At 66.4% G+C, this 16,212-nt stretch overlaps 3 protein-coding genes across 13 annotated transcripts in view; all 3 read right to left on the bottom strand.

Moving 5' to 3' along the window:
• IPO13 (importin 13) overlaps positions 1 to 745 on the bottom strand; it is a 32,057-nt gene extending 31,312 nt beyond the window's left edge. For both annotated transcript variants that reach the window (XM_033000548.2, XM_033000549.2), the window contains exon 1: positions 405 to 745. In XM_033000548.2, coding sequence (XP_032856439.2) covers positions 405 to 476 — 72 coding nt within the window. In that variant the 5' untranslated portion in view covers positions 477 to 745. The remainder of the gene's footprint in view (positions 1 to 404) is intronic.
• Positions 746 to 1,001: 256 nt separating this feature from the next.
• ARTN (artemin) lies at positions 1,002 to 7,941 on the bottom strand. 2 transcript variants are annotated; one of them, XM_033000552.2, is made up of 4 exons: positions 7,301 to 7,941; positions 3,038 to 3,108; positions 2,713 to 2,905; positions 1,002 to 2,343 (listed from the first exon to the last, which is right to left on the bottom strand). In XM_033000552.2, the coding sequence occupies exons 2-4, from the start codon at positions 3,101 to 3,103 to the stop codon at positions 1,907 to 1,909; spliced, it is 696 nt and encodes a 231-aa protein (XP_032856443.1). In that variant the 5' UTR covers positions 3,104 to 3,108; positions 7,301 to 7,941; the 3' UTR covers positions 1,002 to 1,906. The 2 variants fall into 2 exon arrangements, with proteins under 2 accessions (XP_032856443.1, XP_032856441.1); XM_033000550.2 differs by lacking the exon at positions 7,301 to 7,941 and having other exon boundaries at positions 3,038 to 5,625.
• Positions 7,942 to 10,469: 2,528 nt separating this feature from the next.
• The window catches only part of ST3GAL3 (ST3 beta-galactoside alpha-2,3-sialyltransferase 3), a 194,920-nt gene continuing 189,177 nt past the window's right edge, over positions 10,470 to 16,212 (bottom strand). For all 9 annotated transcript variants that reach the window (XM_033000538.2, XM_033000536.2, XM_033000535.2 and 6 more), the window contains one exon: positions 10,470 to 14,817. In XM_033000538.2, the coding sequence (XP_032856429.1) occupies positions 14,728 to 14,817 (90 nt within the window). In that variant the 3' untranslated portion in view covers positions 10,470 to 14,727. The remainder of the gene's footprint in view (positions 14,818 to 16,212) is intronic.

The following is a 16,212-nucleotide window of genomic DNA, read 5'->3' as shown; positions in this document are numbered from 1 at the left end:
GAGGACGCCCGTCGGGGACACAACTCCTCCCCGCTGCTCCCATTTCTGCCACATCATTTTCCCTCCCGGGGCCGTCCCGGCGCCCAGGAACCGGCGGCCCCACCTCCCGTGCCTCTCACCGGACCCCCCCCCCCCCCCCGGGCGCGCAGGCGGGTCCCCGCCGCCCCCGCGGCGGGCAGGGCAGGGGGTAGGGGGGGGTGATGCCGCCCCGCCGCCTTCCCCGGGCCCGGCACCGCCGGGCAGGTGCCCCCCGCCGCCGCCTTCCCCGAGCCGCAGCCCCCGCACCCCCGCGGCAGCATCCCCATCCCGCGGCGGCGGCGGCGGCGGCGGCGGCGGCGGCGGCGGTGTGTCCCCCCCCCCCCGCCCCGCCAACGCCGCGGGTGGGCTCGGGCCGGCGGGCTCACCTTCTCCACGTTCTCCACGGTGAAGTCGAGGCCCTGTGGCGGCGGCGGCGGCGCCTCCGCCCTCCGCTCCATGGCTGCGGCGGCGCTCAGGAGGCGGCGGCGGCGGCGGCGGCGGCGGGCGGGCGACAGCGGCGGCGCGGGGGCAGCCGCATCGCGGCGGGACCCGCCTCCCCGCCCCGCCGAGGGCGGCGGCACCGGGGCGGTTCGGTTCGGCTGAGCTGAGGCTGGGCGCGGCGGGGCGGGCAGCACGGGAAAGCGCCCGTGGGGACGCCCCGGGAGGCGGCACCGCCGCTCCGCTCCGCTCCGGTGCCCGCTGCCCCGCAGGCGCGGCCGGGCAGCCCGGGACCTGCCGCCGCGCCGCACGCCGGGAGCGGTAGTCTCGGCCCACGCGCGTCCCCTACCGGGCGCCGAGCGCCGCCCCGGCTCCCCACGCGTGGTGCGGGCAGTGCCGGCGGCGCCGCCGCTTCCCACCCTCCCCGCTGACAGCCCACGGGTGTCAAACGCCACCGGCGGCAAGCCCGCCCTCCCCCCCCCCCCTCCCCCCCCTTCCCATCACGGGCACACGCAGGGGTTGGACTCGCAGCCCATCGCTTTATTGCTACAGGAGAAGGCGGCTGTACAAAAATAGAGTTTATCCCTCAAATTTTACAAATAATAGAAAAAGGGGGCTGGGGGGCACGGGGCACCGGGGCGCTGCCCAGGGCTTCACAGCAGCGCTGGGGTTAAATTACACCCGGCCCCCGGGGGCCCAAAGTCATAAATAGGAGCTGCCACTCAAGAACAATAAATAAATAATTTAGAGTAATAAATAGTTTAGTGCCACAGCACTGTGAGGGGACCCTGACACCCCCCTCGGGAGCCAGGTAGGGGCAGGGGTCCCAGCAGGCGTCCGTGCCCCACTCGCTGCCCTGCGGAGCACCGGGGGCTGCTGCCAGCCCGGGTGTGGGACCCCCACTCCGCGCTGGCGTGCTTTGGCCCCACTGCACCCCTGGCCTCGGGGACATCCTCTCCCTGCAGGGCAGCTCCGGGCACCGCCAGCCCCAGGGTGCCTGAGGGGACAGGGTGGTTTTGTCCCCTTTCTGTCCCCCCGTGAAGCTTGGGCGACACTTGGCCCCAGCTCCCTGACAGCAGGGGTGCGGGAGCACCAGTCCAGGCAGGGCGCGGGCGAGCCGGGTGCTGCTGGTGGGCACTGGGCTGGCAGACCCCTGCAAACAGCGGGGATGCTCTGTACCCCATCCAGCTCCTCTCCCAGGGCTGAGCTGGGGTGCGCCCGGGCAGGACCCCGCGTAGCTGGTGGCACCAGCTGCTTGGCACTGAGCGGGAGGGGGCTCAGCCACCCACCCCCCGGCACGGCTCCATCTCGCCTCAGTCCTTTGTGGTCACACAAAACCGGGGGCACCGGCCTCTGACAGAACCTTTCTCCGAGGGCCAGTACCACTGCGCCTGGCAAGCCGGGGTCTGCCGGCGTGTGTCGAGCTGGGGCCGAGCTGGCAGCCCCCTCCTCAGCCGATGCAGCTGCACTCGGCCGCCGAGAGCTTCTCCACCGTCTGCCACGTGTTCTGCACGTCCATGAAGGAGACGGCCTCGTAGCGGGTGGGCCGGCAGCAGGGGTGGCTGAGGACCCGCTCCTGCGGCCCCGGGGTGATGAGCTGCTGCCGCAGCAGGCTGCCCAGGGTCAGGTCGTAGTTGCTGCGCGCCCGGTGGCAGGATCCACTGCAGTACTTGAAAAGCACAATCTCGTCTGAGTTGAAGCCCAGGCCCAGGTCGCGCACCTTCACCATCAGGTTGCGGATGTGGCAGTTGCGCCCACGGGCCCTCAGGGAGTTTTTCCCCCCCAGCTTCTTCTCTTTGCCGTGGCCCGATGGCGAGCGCTCAGTACGCAGCAGCAGGTCCTCTGCCAGCTCCGCAGCGCCCGGGCCACCCGTCGTCACGTTGTCCCCTGCACGTGGAGGGGACAGCACCGTCAGAACCTATCCTGCACCCGCCACCCTCCTGGGACCTGCCAAGCCTGCCTGTCCCCCTCCATGACCTGCAGACCCCTCCTGACAACTCCCCACAGCACCGGCCAGGTGCACCCAGGGCGGTGGCATGGGTGGGCACCCGGACAGGCATCTTCTTATCCCCAGGGCTCTGCCACCATCCCCAGTGCCAAGTGCAGGGCCCCATGTGTTCAGCCCCCCCCAGCCTGACCCCAACATGCAAGAGGCAGCCCTGCACAGGCTGGGGGTCCCACAGCGGCTCCCAACCCGCCCATGCCCCATCCTTGGGGCTACCCTGCCGAGGCTGGGGGTCCTGCCGCAACACGCACCGTACAGCTGGCTCCTGGCAGCGGTGAGCGGTACCTCCACGCCATCCTCCACAGCCGGGCTGGCGGTGGCCGTGCCCCGCGGCGCAGGGGGGGCTGCCTCCAGCGTTTCATTGCAGTGCGGCGTTCGCAGGGTGCCCGCAGCCAGCCCGGCCAGCAGCGAGAGGATGGCGAGGAGCCCCCACAGTGTCCCCTCCTGCGACAAAGCACAGCACAGCGGGGTGAGCCCCGACCAGGGTCCCCACACCAGGGAGGAGGCTCCGTCACCTGGGGATGGAGGCGGGGATGTGTGGTCCCGGTCATCGCGGGCAAGCAGGCCTGGGCTCACCTTGGGCTGCGGATGCGTGGTGGGTCCTGCTGGTCTCGGTTCTGGTGGCCCCGCTCGCTGCTCCATGCTGGCTGCAAGTGCAGAGGTGGGGGTCAGCACCCACGCAGAGGGGACAGGGTGGGCACCGAGCTGGCTGGCTGGGAGCTGGCACACTCCTGCCCCTGTCAAAAGGATGCTATCCCCTCCCTCGCCCCACAGCATTCCACAACACCTCCTGCACCCCACGCATGACCCCTGTCCCCTCCCTGCACAGCCAGGCACCCTCGCCACCCCACGCACCCCTTCCAAGTGATTTGGCAACTGGGGTGACCCAGCCTTCGCCCAGCACCTCTCCTCAGGGCGACGTAGCCACCTCCTCACGCAAGCAGCCCGGGATGCCAGGCTGGGCCCTGAGGCAGTGGCTGGGGCTGGGAGTGCCACGGCGGGGGGGGCGCCCTTTCCCATGGCCCTTCCCTGGGAATGTTTTTCTTGCTTGCGGTGGGAGCCTGACCTTGGAAACTCCAAATCCATTAGCACAGGGTCCTTGGGTGCAGCCTCCCCCACTGGCCCTGCGCTTGCTCCCCAGCCTTCTGCCTGCACCGAGCTGGGACATGCAGCCCCAGAACAGCCCCAGGGAGTGAGGCCGCGAGGAGCAGGATGGGCAGGAAGGGCCCATGGGGACACAGCGGGGCACGGGGCACCACACTGGACTCGCTGTAGTCATTTACCCCAACACCACTGCCCAGAATCCACTGCCCTGACACACAAAGGGGAATTTGGTCCTTGCCATGCATAGTCCCAGCAGAGCAGCAAGCACGGTCTCAGGGGAATGATGTCCCCTGGGGGGTGCAGGGGCAACTCCCAGTCTGCAACCACATGTTGTACCTCCTTCCCCAGCTCCTCCGGGGTGCAAGAGAGCCCCTGTGCCTCAGTGTCTCAAGCCAGAATCCCCCAGAGGTGACTCCCAAAGGAGCCTGGACCCTCCTTGGCCCATCTGCTGCATCCCCTATCTCTTGGGATGGGACTGTCCCCTTGGAGCCGGGTGGTATCCTGCAGCAGGGAGTTCCCCTGTCCCATCCATGGCTTTGCCCCAGAATGTCCCAGGTGCTTTCATAGCAAAGCTGGGACAGGACACACTGAGGACAGTGCTCCTGGCCAAAAAAAGAAGTGATGCAGCTGGGCACCACTGGGACCAGGAGACAAAACCCGCTCCCCCAGTCCCCTCAGCATCTCAAGGGATGGTCCCGACTGCTGCAGCTGATGCCACCCTGCACTGACCACACGGTGGCAAAGGGCTGTGATGGGCACTGCCAGACCCATGCACCTCCTCCAGGGGCCGCGCACCGGGCAGGATGTGTCCCTGGTGCAGGCAGGGCTGGCACCAGGCCCCCCCAGCCCCGCCAGCAGCCGCAGCCTGGCCAAGCACAGCCCACACAGCACGTCGCTCCCGTGGCGGCCCGTGGCCCCGTGCCAGCCACTGCTGCCAGGTCATGGTTTTCCCAGGCCGGCACCCCTGGAGGGGGCCAGGCAGGGGTCCCCGCACCCTGCTATGAGGGGATGGGCCCCCCCGGTCCCCGCTCCCATGGCCTGTCGGCCTCAGCATCCCGACGGGACGGTACGGGATGGGATGGGACGGTACGGGATGGGATGGGATGGGATGGGACGGGATGGGATGGGATGGGATGGGACGGGACGGAGCAGCCGGTGCAGTTCAGGCTTCTCCCGTTCGGCGGCAGCACGGCCCCGGGCTCTGCGGCGGGAGCGCTGCCGGCGGGGCGCCGGGCGAGGGCAGCCTCCCTTCGCTCCCGGGAGCCCCGGAGCCGGGTCTACGGACGTGCCCCGCCAGTGCCTCCGCAGACACGGAGCCCCGTCCCCGGGGGCAGCTCTCCGAACGCGCAGGACCGCAGCCCCGCTCGGCGGGCCACTGCTTTCCCCCAGCGCAGGCAGGGCTGAGCCAAGCTGCTGGGCACCCCACGGGAGTGCCGGAGCTGCAGTCCCCACGGCAGACCCCCAGCTCCCGCATGGGGGGATCTAGCTGGGGTCTGTCACTGCCACGACTACAAGAGCCCAGCTGGGCCATTAACAGGCACAGGAGCCTTTTCCAGGGTCAGGATCAGGCCCATCCGTGTGAGGACCTGCCTGACCCCCCACCACACGTGTACCCCCGGCCGGGGGGCTGAGCAGCAACGTGCTGGGGGTAATCCCTGTGCGGGCCACCCCACACCCACCCGTGCAGAGCCGCGGCCAGAGCCGCGCTGCCCACCCTGTGGACAGGGAGCTGTGGAGCGGGTGCCCCGTGAGCTGCACTCGGCCCCCGGGGGGAGGCAGGAGCCACTCGCGAAGCGCATCCACGCGGGGCCAGAGGGTGCCCCAGCCCAGGGGAGAGGGTCTCAGCTCATGGAGTGGCTGCTTTTGGAAGGGGGCTGTGCTGGTGCCCCGCTCGCCACTGCTCGTCGTGTCAGCCCTGCAGCCGCAGGTCCTGCCTGGCAGCGCGGGTGGATGCCCAGGGATCCGCCACGGGCACCGGTGGAGGCCCGGCGTCCCCCCCGCGCTGCCCCTGGCAGGAGGAGTGACGAGGGGTCAGAAATCAACAACACCCCCCCCCCCACACACGTGTGACGCGGAGCTGGCACCCGCCCCGCAAAGCCGTGGGAGGCCGGCGTCGGACACGTGGGGCACACGGGCGAGACCAAACTCGGCCCCAACCCGGGGAAAGCGGAGCCGTGGGGACGCCGGGCACCCCCGCCCCGGGGCTCTCCCCCGCCCCCCGCCCGGGCAGCGGGGCGCAGACCCGTGCGACGTGCCCAAAGGGCCGGGGCGGGAGCCCGGGAAAGAGGCGGGTGAGACCGTCCCCGTGCCCCCCGTGCCCCCGCAGCGGGGTCCCGCCTCTCCCCGCCCCAGCAGGGAACCCCGTCCCCGCCGCGGCCCCCAGCGCTTCCCGCCGCCGGGCCGGGCTCGGCGGCCCGGGAACCGCCCGGTGGGGACCTGCCCGGGGGCGGCCCGAGCACCCCTAGCCGCCCCGCGGGTTTTGTCCGGGGGCGGGCGACGAAGCGGGGCCCCCCTCCGCGCCCCCCCCCCCCCCCCTCCCGCAGCCCCGGTACGAGTCGCCGCCGAGTCCCGGCGCCGCCGGCGGGCTGGGGCGGCCGCTGCCGCCCGCCGCCCCGGCCCGCACTCACCGTGCCCGCGGCGGGGACCATCCCCCGGGCCGCCGCCGCCCCGCATTGCCTCCGTTCCCCGCCGCCCCCCGCCGCCCGCCGCCGCCGCTCCGGGGCGGGGCGCGGGCGGGGGCCGGCGCTACCCCGCGGGCACCGGCACCGGCTCCCGCCGCTGCTCCCGGCGCCGCTCCCGCTGCGCCTCGCGGTTGCGGTCCCGGTCCCGCTGCGCCTCGGGGTGCGGTGCCGGCGGCAACGGGCGGGCGCGCAGTGCGGGACAGCGGCGGCTCCATCCCGCTCCCGCCGCCGCCGCCGGTGTCAAATTCCAGCCGCCGTCACCTGACCGGCGGGGCGGGCACCGGCACCGGGACCCCCATCCGCACCGGCACCGGCGTCCCGACCCGCACCCCCACCCGCGCCGCAGCGGCACCGGAACTCCGACCCGCACGGGGGCCGAGGCCGCCGCAGGACCAGGACGGCACCGGGATCCCGCCGGTATCAGCAGCCGCAGCCCGACCCGCAGCCGCATCCGCACCGGCTCCGCTCCAGAGCCCGCACCGCCGCCGAGCTCCCGCGGAGACTCGCACCCCGCCGGGAACGGCACCGGCAGCCCCGGCGGCACCCGACCGCCGCCACCACCCGCCCCGGGCCGGCAGGCACCTCTCGGCACCGCCGGGCAGGCGGACGGACGGACAGACGGACGCCCCCCCTGAGCGGGGCTCCCTGCCCCGACAGCCCGGTCACAGCGCTATCAGGACGGACACACAGACACCCCCCCCGGGGGGATGAGTTCAGCCCTTCCCGGAGCGCTCCGGGAGCAAAGCCCCACGGGGATCCCCTTGCACGCAGCGGGGCCACCCGGGCCCGTAGGCACCCGGCAGGGTTGGGGGTTTGAGAGGGGGGTGGCGAGGGGCCATCCCGGCAGCTCCCGGGCCGCGGCGGGGCTGGCCGGCGTCCCACGCACCCCGAGTCACCGCGGGCCACCGGTGTGCCTGGCGTCCAGGTCCTGCCTCGCCGGAGGAGGAGTCCGGCCTCCCTGCCCTGCCTCCCAGCCCTCCCGCAACCCCACGGCCCACGGGCGCCCCGCGGCCGGGTCCACCCCGGCGGGGTCACCGGCCGCCGGGCTCCTTACCTCTGCCGCCTCCCTGCCTCCCTCCGCCGGGGCCGTCGCAGGCCCCGGGGACATGGGGGGCCGGCTGGCGAGCCGAGCCGAGTCCCCGCGAGTCCTTACGTCACCGCCCAGGGCCCTCCACGTCCATCCCGGGGCTCTCGAGTGCTCCTTGCAAACGTGCCAAATCCCAGGGCCGCCTCCGCTCCGTCCCGCTTCACACGTGCTCCCCTGGCCAGCGCCGACCGCCGGGACGCAGCCCAGGCCGGGCACCCCCCCCCCCAGCCCCCGGTGCCAGCCCTCATGGCCCGCCGGCCCCCCAGGCCCTGCCTGCGGCGGGGTCCGGAGGCGCCCGGGGGGGCTGCGCACCCCGGGGCGCTGCCTGCCCCGGCATCTGCCCCGGCACCGTTCAACCGCCTCGGCGCAACCTTCCCCGGGTTTATATAACTCCCCGGTTGGAGCGGGGCCAGCGGCTCGATCGCCGGCAGCACCGCGGCTGCACGCTGGCCCTGGGCCGCCCATGGGGTCTGCCCCGAACCCCCGGGGCCCCCCATCTGCCCTTAGCTGCTTCCCCGCCCCGCAGCAGCCCGGACCCCGCAGGCCTGCGGCCGGGAGAGCCGGCCGGCGCGTGCGAGCCACTGGCAGAGCCCGCGCGCCCCGTCTTGTCTCATCTCGTCGGATTATCCAGCGCGGGGATGACAACTCCTGCGTCCCTCCTGCGGCATCACCTGCCAGAGAATGTGCTGACACAGGTGGCGCCGGCTAAGCCTGTCCCCTCCACTGCTAGAGGGGACAGAGGAGGTGGCACGCAGCCCCTGCCCTGGCCCTGGTCCTCCTCTGCTCCTGGCACAGGCACCTTGGCCAAGCTTGTGGCCGTGGGTGGCTTCACGCCTGCTCGTGGGGCTGTGTGGGAGGGTTGGTTCTGCCGTGGGACTGTGCCGCCCCACGGCCATGGCCTGAGGCTGCTCCCATCCGTGATGCCCCCATGGGAGCTGGCAGGGGTGACGCCCTGGGATGCCTTGGCCCAGCAGAGGTTTGGAGGCCCAGGAGCACCCCTGGGGTGGGGAATCGGCCAGGGGCAGGGGATGGGGGACAGGGAACAGGATCCTCTGCTTGGCAGTGCTGCAGACTAACGGGGCTGCCTCCTTGGAAAGTTTCTGCGCGAGTGGCGTGGCACGTCCTGCTCCGGGTTGCCTGGCTGCCCCCATGGGGCTGGGACTGGCCACGGCCCTGCCCATGCAGGGAGGGCTGCCCAGGAGGGGCTGTGGGCGGAGAGGAGAGCTGCCTCCCCCACGGACAGGCCTCAGGGCTCGGAGACTGCCTCAGGTGCTGGCTCACCCCAGGGGTTACCCCATCCCCTCCCACTTTCCCTGTGGGTTGGGCAGGTCCCCATGTCCCCAGAACACAGCTGGCAGCTGCGGTGGGTGTGATTGCTGGTAGTGGGCAGGGGGCTCTGTGGGGGGCACAGGGGGACATCCAAGGGACCCCATACAGTGTTCCCGGTCCTGTGAAAGGGGTGTCTGTGCCAAGCTTGGCCTCTGTCCTCTTCCAGGTGTGACCCCTTCATGGACACTACGCAGACACCTGGGGGCCCTGACTCCCTCCTCTGCCCCTGGCCCTTGTCGTGGGAGATGTGACCACACTGCTGCTGCCAGCCCTGCTGATGTCCTTCCAGCAGCACCTCCTCCCCGTCCCCCCGCGATCACGGTGGCAGGAGGTGGCACGTCCTAGCGCTGTGCCTCAATCCGGACGCTGCTCTCTTCCCTCGGGCTCCCACGGGTATTGGCTCTGCCCCGGGGAGTGCTGAGCGTGGGCTGGGACCCAGAGGGTGCTGGGGTGCAGGGCAGGGTGCCCGGCCCCACGGGTCTCCAGTCAGATGGGTGAACTGCTCCCTGGCTTGGTGCGTCCCAAGGCACCGCCCGTGTCAGCCTGTGCTCCTGCACCCCCAGGGACGGGGTGTCCCCATGTCCCTTGTCTAGTTTGGAATGAGCCCTGCGAGGCCAGGACCTGCTGTGACATCTATCCCTGAAGGTGCCACCCTTGCGTGAGGCGGGATGGGGGTGATGTGGTCCAGCCAGATGGCAGGACTGAGCACGCCATGGCCGCTGCCGTGCCCGTGTGAGGCCGTGGCTGGGTGTGACAAAACACACGTGGGAGAGGGCAGTGATGTAGACGGACCGACCCAGTTGCATCATCCCCATCGCAGCGGTGATGTGGCTCCTTCAGGGACACCTGCTCCAGAACAAGTGTCCTGGTCTCTGCTGACCTGAACCTCTCACGGTTGTCCCCATGTGACCCAGCCCCAGGCCCTGCGCTCTCCCCCCTCCACAACCCCCCTAAGGCCAAGATGGGGCACGGGCCACCCCTGGGGCTGGCCCAGCCCGATGGCAGTGGTGGCCCTGCTCTTTAAGGACTGGGAAGAGAGGAGGGCAGGAAGGAGGGTTTGAGCAGCTCCAGCATCGCCTTTCTGGGAGGGATCCGGAACTTGCAGCCGCACACCGGGGAGGGCTGCGCAGTTGCCTTGGCCGCGTCCCACTGGTGCTGGCAGGAAGCCACCCGTTGTGTTTGGGAGCTGGCAGGTCTGGCAGACCGGTCACCTACCTGGAAGCCATCACCCCATTCCCTCGGGCAGTGGGACTGCACCCGACTCGTCCCACGGCTCCGGAAGCCCCGTGGCACGGCCGGGGGTTACGCTGCTCCCGCCGGGACCTGGCAGGTGTCGGAGCCACTCACGGCCTCAGCCCCCGGCTTCCTAAACCGCTTCCTTCCTGGACGCTGCAGCGAGAAGGTCACTTGGCCGGACACCTGCCTTTGTCGGGGCCGCACCCAGCCTGATTGCTGCCGTGACCCTCGGCAGGAAGCCACCCCGCTGGCAGGGAGTCCCCAGGAGAGCAGGCAGAGTCGCAGGAGGCCCGCACCGGGCAGGACAAGCCCCCACCCCTCCGCCCCCCGACAGGACGTGCACCCAACCTGCGAGACCTTCTCTTCAGGTCACCTGCAAGGAGGAGCACAGCCCTCTCCTGTCCCCAGCACCAGGCCAGTGGCACTGGCCAGCTGCAGCTCTCGGCAGCCGCCTCTGGGTAACTGCTGGAGGCGTCAGCAGTGAAACCAGGCTGGGGACAGCCCGAGCAGGGGAATCCCTCTGTCTCCCCTAAACAAGGCCAAAGGCAGCAGAAGAAAGAGGCCAGCCAAGCTTGTTTGATAGCTTTATTGCTTCTGTGATATGACTGAATTGATGTGACATAAGCCTGCTTGGAGGAGCCTGCAAGACTCTTGCCCTCCCTGCCTAGAGGGGGAATTAAAAAAAATCGCAGAAACTAAAACTAATTTTAAAAACTCATTGAGTTCTTGCATCTCAGCTTGGGTACAGTACTGGTGAGAGCACTGGCCTTTGGAGTGAGTCCCTGTGCAGAAGCTGGTGCCTGGAGAGGCCGGGTAGTGGCCCGGGTCGCCTGTAGCAAAGGACACGTCTCTAACACTGAGTGGGATGCACGCCTGGACCGGTGGCACACGCCGTGCGGGTGCTGGTGGAGCTCAGCGTGGCGGCTGCCTCCCTGCCAGGCAGTTTGGAAGCTCTCGCCTGTCCCTGTGCTGCCCGTACCCAGTCTGCCTGCCCCCATTTGATGCAGACGGAGAGATAGCCCTGTCCTGACACCTTCCCCCTCTCCCAGCAGCGCCCACGCTGAGAGGTGAAGCAGCACGGGAGGGCAGGGACTCCCCACGGCTCCCTCCCAGGAAAAGGAGACACTGGAAGCCCAGAGATGCTGAGCCGCAGAGGATCCCACTGCTGCCTCGTGTTCCCTGGCCGTGGGCCCTCCCCTTGGCACGTGTGAGCCTGAGGCCACTGCTTGGCCAGCCCAAACAGGGTGAGCTGGTGGAGGGAGCCCGACGCCAGGGTGGTGGGCACTGGGGAAGGGCCGTACACCACAAATGCACGAGCAGCCCGTGCTCACAGTGCGGTCAGCGCAGCAGCAGCTCTCTGATAGCCCCTCTCCCCCGGAGCCTGCAGCTCCCCAGACCTGCTCTCTGCACCTGCTGGAGCAAAACCCCTCTGCGGGAGCTCCCCAACCTCCCTGCACTTTCCCGGCCTCTCTCTAGGCAGGTTCCCTGCCACCCGAGTGGCCTTTCTGCACTGCAGCGCGTCAGAGGCACCAGGCAACCCTGCTCTATATTTAGGCTGTGGAGAATTCCCCTGGGCTCTCCCTTCCGAGCTGAAAAGGTGAGTCACTGCAAGGGAGAGGCCAAGACTCACATCCGTCCCACTGACCCTGCTCTGACCCGCGTGCACCGCTCCGAGCTGGCAGGGCTGCAGCGCTTCGGAGGGCGGGAGGTGGCTGCAGGTGCACACGGGGAGGCAGCCAAAGGCACAGCAGGCAGGAGGGAAACCCAGCACTGTGCGCTGCTCCTGGGGCTGGGGTGCACACCCCCATGGCCCGGCCGCAGGGCTGCTCCGTGGGTGCACCTGCCCCACCAGTGCCAAATGGGATAACGAGTTAGAGGGGAGCCTTTGGCCCCCAAACAACCCCCCATCCTCTCCTTCCTTCTCCTTCCAGGTGGTTCCGACACACCACAGTCACCCCGGGCCATCCACCTATTCAGCCTGGGCGTTTCTGCCTGGAGCCTCCCACCAAGGTGGAGGGAAGGGCTTGGAGTCGCCTCCCTGGTCTGCAGAGACTGGTTCCCATCAGGACCTGTCCGTGGCCGTGGTGGGGAGCTGGGATGCCAGAGAAAGCCGAGCAGGGGACACGCTCTCTCCTTGGACCTGGGGCCAGCATGCTGGAAGGTAAAGGTGCCCTGTAGCTTTGTAGTTCTTGCTAAAACAGACCAAATTAACGCCAACACCAGCCTCCACTGGGGTGCTTTCCCCTGGGGTGTGGAGAGGAGCCCAGCATGGACACTGAAGGCTCTTCACTCCCCTCCTCCTCCTCCTGGCTGCAGCCAGCTGCTCCCTGGCATCTCAGCTCCCTGTAGCATGTGGGTGCCACCCATCACTGCCTCAGGGCGCCCACAGCAGCTGGTTAAAGACCCAGTTTGAGCACTAAGTTGGAGGGTGGGTGCCCACCCTTCCCCAGCCACAACCTTGGCCAGGTCCAGCCCAGGAACCCCCAGTGCCACTGCGGCAGGGGCCCTATGGATGGTGGTGCCAGGTCCAGGCTGACACATGGGAAATGCAAAGGGAGTGTTGCCTGGCAAAAGCCATGGAAATCCAGTCCCCTGGGCTCCTTGGGCAGGAAAAAACAAATTGGGGGAGAATATTCAAAGGAGTATCTGCCACAGTATATGCTCAAAAACCTGCTGGAAACCCCAGCTCTCCATGTTGGAAACCTCACAGAGCATCCTGGGGGGAGGCATGCACTGGGGGGAGCAGGGACCGCCTGGCTGGGGGGCCAGAGGGACAGGGAAAGGGACATGGGAAGGGGGAAGGGAGAGCCTCCCAGTATCTGTTTTATGTGGCCTGGAAGAGGCAGGATCTTTGAGTTGCTTCCAGACTACGAGGCAAGCAGCAGCCACAACCAGAAGCTGGACAGGACTTTCCCCTGAGCAAGCTCCTTGGCTATGGGTGCACCACGCAGGAGATGCTCCTGAGGGGCACATCCCACACTGGCCTGTGGGCAGCACCCGGCACCATGTCCTGAGAGCTGCCTCTGCCTGCAGCTTGGTCTCAAACCGTTCCATAGTTTGCTCCCCTGCCCCATGCCCAGGTCGTTGCCTGCCGCTCCTGCACATCCTCTCTGGGGTCTCAGCACCAGAGCCACAGCCCCCTGCAAGTCAGCGGGAGCAGAGGCAGCCCAGGGGAAGCTTGTGAGCCCTGCTCTGAGCATCCCTTAGGGCCACATTCTCCCTTCAGCTCAGAACAAGGTGGACTGCAATCCCTGGGCTACGTCAGATGCAGCGCCAGGACCATGAGCCCGGCCAGCACCCGCTTTGGGACCCCCCTCCACTGACCCCAGCACTGGCACATCGGTGCCTCAACACACAGGGACTTGGCTTGGGACAGTGCCCGTGGGTGCAGTCCAGCCTGCTCCAGGCTAGGAGAGCTTCGGAACTGATTTCCACCTGTAACCATTCCTCTGGCAATCCCCCTTCTGCCCACGCTCTCCAGGTGGATGAGACCACCCCACTGTCCTCGCACTCCGCCACATTGCTCAGTTTATTCCAGCTCCTCTGAAATACGTATACAAATAAAATGTGCAAATACTGCATCTTGGGATCAAGACGGCAAAGGAAGGGACGTGCTCCTGAGAGCAGGAGGAGCAGCAGTGCTAGAGCAGCACGGGAGGAGCTTGGAAATGAAGTGAGCAGGGGCCGAGCAGAGGGTGAAGGTTCCCAGCAGGCCCCGACCCGTGCCAGCAGGCTCCATCATCACTGAGGTCACATGTCACTTAAATAGGGAACATGATCAAGTCTGGAACGTAAAACAAACATCTTCGGCAGCCTGCTCTCAAACTGTAAAGCTTCAGAACTCCACGCAAGATCTGACCTCCTTCCAGAGAATAAATTACTCCTCTCCCACACAAAAATAAAGTGAGATGCTGTCCAGAAACGGTGACACCAATCTGCACGGACTCCACAGGGGCCCTGCACAGCAGGCATAAACCAAGAGGCCTGAAAGCCTTGAGCACAGCGAGGCAGGCTCCGCAACGCTGCGACAGGCGGGAAGGTGGGGAGGGTCTGCTGCAGGCAGAGAAAGTCATCGGCTCCCTGCTCCACCTTGGGGTCAGAGCAGAGGCAGAGCAGGGCAAATGGCTATGGAAAATGCAGCCAACTAAGTGGCTGCTGCTGTCACCTCTACGCAGGAAGCAAGGAAAAGTGCAGAAAAACAAACCCATGCTCATCTCCATCCAGAAGCTCCAAGTGGAGAACAAGGGAAAGCCATTATTCTCTCTTCAAATTATAGCAGCACCAACAACACTGAAGTTTTGGACGGATTTGTTTTCCTGGGGAAGGGTCTGAGGCCGGTGACAATGCAGATGGAGCATGGAGAGGCCGGGACTTTGCAGGGCTGTGCATAAGCAGACTTTGCCTTGCACCTTGGTGTTTCTAGTATGATTCCAGCAGAGTTTCTTTTAAAAAATAATACTTTGTACATTCAGGCATTGCTGCCTCAGGGCAGCGTCACCTCCCATTTGGCACAAATTGTTTTATTCACAAACCTTTCTTCTCTCTCCTGAGTCTTTCCTGTCTAATTCAGGACATAGAAGATCTGTCTGCGATGCAGAGTTCAAGAACTGCCCGCTCAGCGCCTTGCCCACCTCCTGCCAGCTCTGGCCTGGAGGCAGCAGATGCAACCCTTGTGCAGACTGGCAATGCGAGAGGGTCTTCCCAGAGCACCTGGGCATCTCTGTGTGTCTTCAGTGAGGTGGGATTCTTGCGGGGGGCTGCCAGTGCCTGCTCCCAGAGCTGCAGCATGCATCTTCATCTCCTCCCTTAGAGGCAGTGGCTGCAGCCACTCAGATCCCACTGGTTAGGTCAGTGATGACTCGGGCTTTCACCAGCTTCCGCAGGAACTCCTTCTCCCGCTGGATGTTGTGCGTCCAGGACTGGAAGGAAATGGGAGAGACAGGAGGTCAGCAGCTATCCTGGCCAAGCATGCTCCCGTCCCCCACATTGAGGGACACTCCAGCTGGAGCAGGGCAGTGGCTTCTGCCAAGGAGACAGACCCCGCTGCAGACCAGAAGGGCCCTTGCAGACCAAGGCTCTTCTCCAAAGACGATACAGCCAGCAGGGTCAGACCCGCGTACCTGAGGAAGGAGGTTTCTCCATGGGCTGGGTGAAGGTTTTTTTTTGGCATGGTGAGATCTGGGCAACCCAGGTACCTTGGGCAGGTGTTGCTGGTTACAGTGCCCTCCCAAGCCACCACACACAAGAGTCCAACAGCGCAGCATTAACGGTGATGCACGCTGGGGAACAGAGCTGGCAGAGGACATGGTGGCAGAACGTCGTACCCACATACAGCTCCCTGCCAAGGGAGGTCTCCGGGGAGTGCATGGGGGTGCATGCAGGTGAAATGCCCCAAGACCAGCCCCATCAAGGCCAGCTCTTGCCTCTGCTAGCCCTGTCAAGAGGAAATCACACACTGAAGGTTACACTAATACAATGCGAAGGGTGAAGTGGTCCCATCTCCCAGCCAGGCACTTCAGAGCAATGATTGCTATAGCTGGTGTCAGCCCGCCCACACGTGCTCCCTGCAGCAGGCTTTAGCCGTGACCACAGCATGTGCCATCATCCTTCTGCGCTGGTAGTATTAAAGCACTTATTGAAAGCAGTAAGTGGTTTGTGGGGAGACCAAGGCAGCATAGGGAAAAGCAATTTTCCACAAAATCTCCCAACAGGACAAGAATCCCAGTAAATGAATCCAGGTCTCCAGCATACTGCTCTGGCCAGCAGGTAATCTGAGCTCTAAATACTATCTGGACCATGATAAAATCGCTCTACTGAAGCCTCCCTGGAAGAGTCTAAGCCAACAAAGCATCAGCCCAACGAGCCCTCTGAAGGCACTTTGTCATAAACCCAGTTTACCCACTGCAAAACTGTGGGAACCTGCCTGCAAAGCACTGGTTGTATCCATCACATACAACACGCATGTGGCGCTCCTGTCATCCACTTCTTGTCCTGTCCTGCCCTGTCCAGGACAAGCAGGTCTAAGCCACGACTGCTGTGTGGCGCTGACATCCCTGGTCATGGTGTGCAGCCTGTTGCCAAGAGGCCCAAAGGACTGAAGGTCCCTCTCTAGATCTCCAGTACCTTTTGGAAATACATCTCTTGCTGCTACTGTGTGTTTACAAGCCACTTCCATCCCCTCAGTGCACAGGAATGACAACTGTTAAAGCTGCTAAAGAAAGTTCAGGCAGGTCTTATCTTGTAACCTGTGTTCAGAAAAAGACTTTGATTTTCTCTGCTTCCAGTGATACTGTTTCCTGGTTGCTGCAAAGGGT

Source organism: Tyto alba, unplaced genomic scaffold (assembly GCF_018691265.1).
Source record: "Tyto alba isolate M040663 unplaced genomic scaffold, T.alba_DEE_v4.0 Super-Scaffold_1000006, whole genome shotgun sequence".
In the NCBI taxonomy this organism is placed as follows: domain Eukaryota; kingdom Metazoa; phylum Chordata; class Aves; order Strigiformes; family Tytonidae; genus Tyto; species Tyto alba.
This window is presented reverse-complemented; position numbering and strand designations above follow the sequence as displayed.

What these genes read in the sequence shown, in the direction of transcription:
- ARTN (XM_033000550.2), bottom strand. Translation starts at nt 3,547, where the DNA reads ATGGATTTGGAGTTTCCAAGGTCAGGCTCCCACCGCAAGCAAGAAAAA. An exon ending in CCACGCATCCGCAGCCCAAG is followed by an intron (nt 2,906 to 3,037) that starts GTGAGCCCAGGC and finishes GCTTTGTCGCAG; the next exon opens with GAGGGGACACTGTGGGGGCT. An exon ending in TGCCAGGAGCCAGCTGTACG is followed by an intron (nt 2,344 to 2,712) that starts GTGCGTGTTGCG and finishes CTCCACGTGCAG; the next exon opens with GGGACAACGTGACGACGGGT.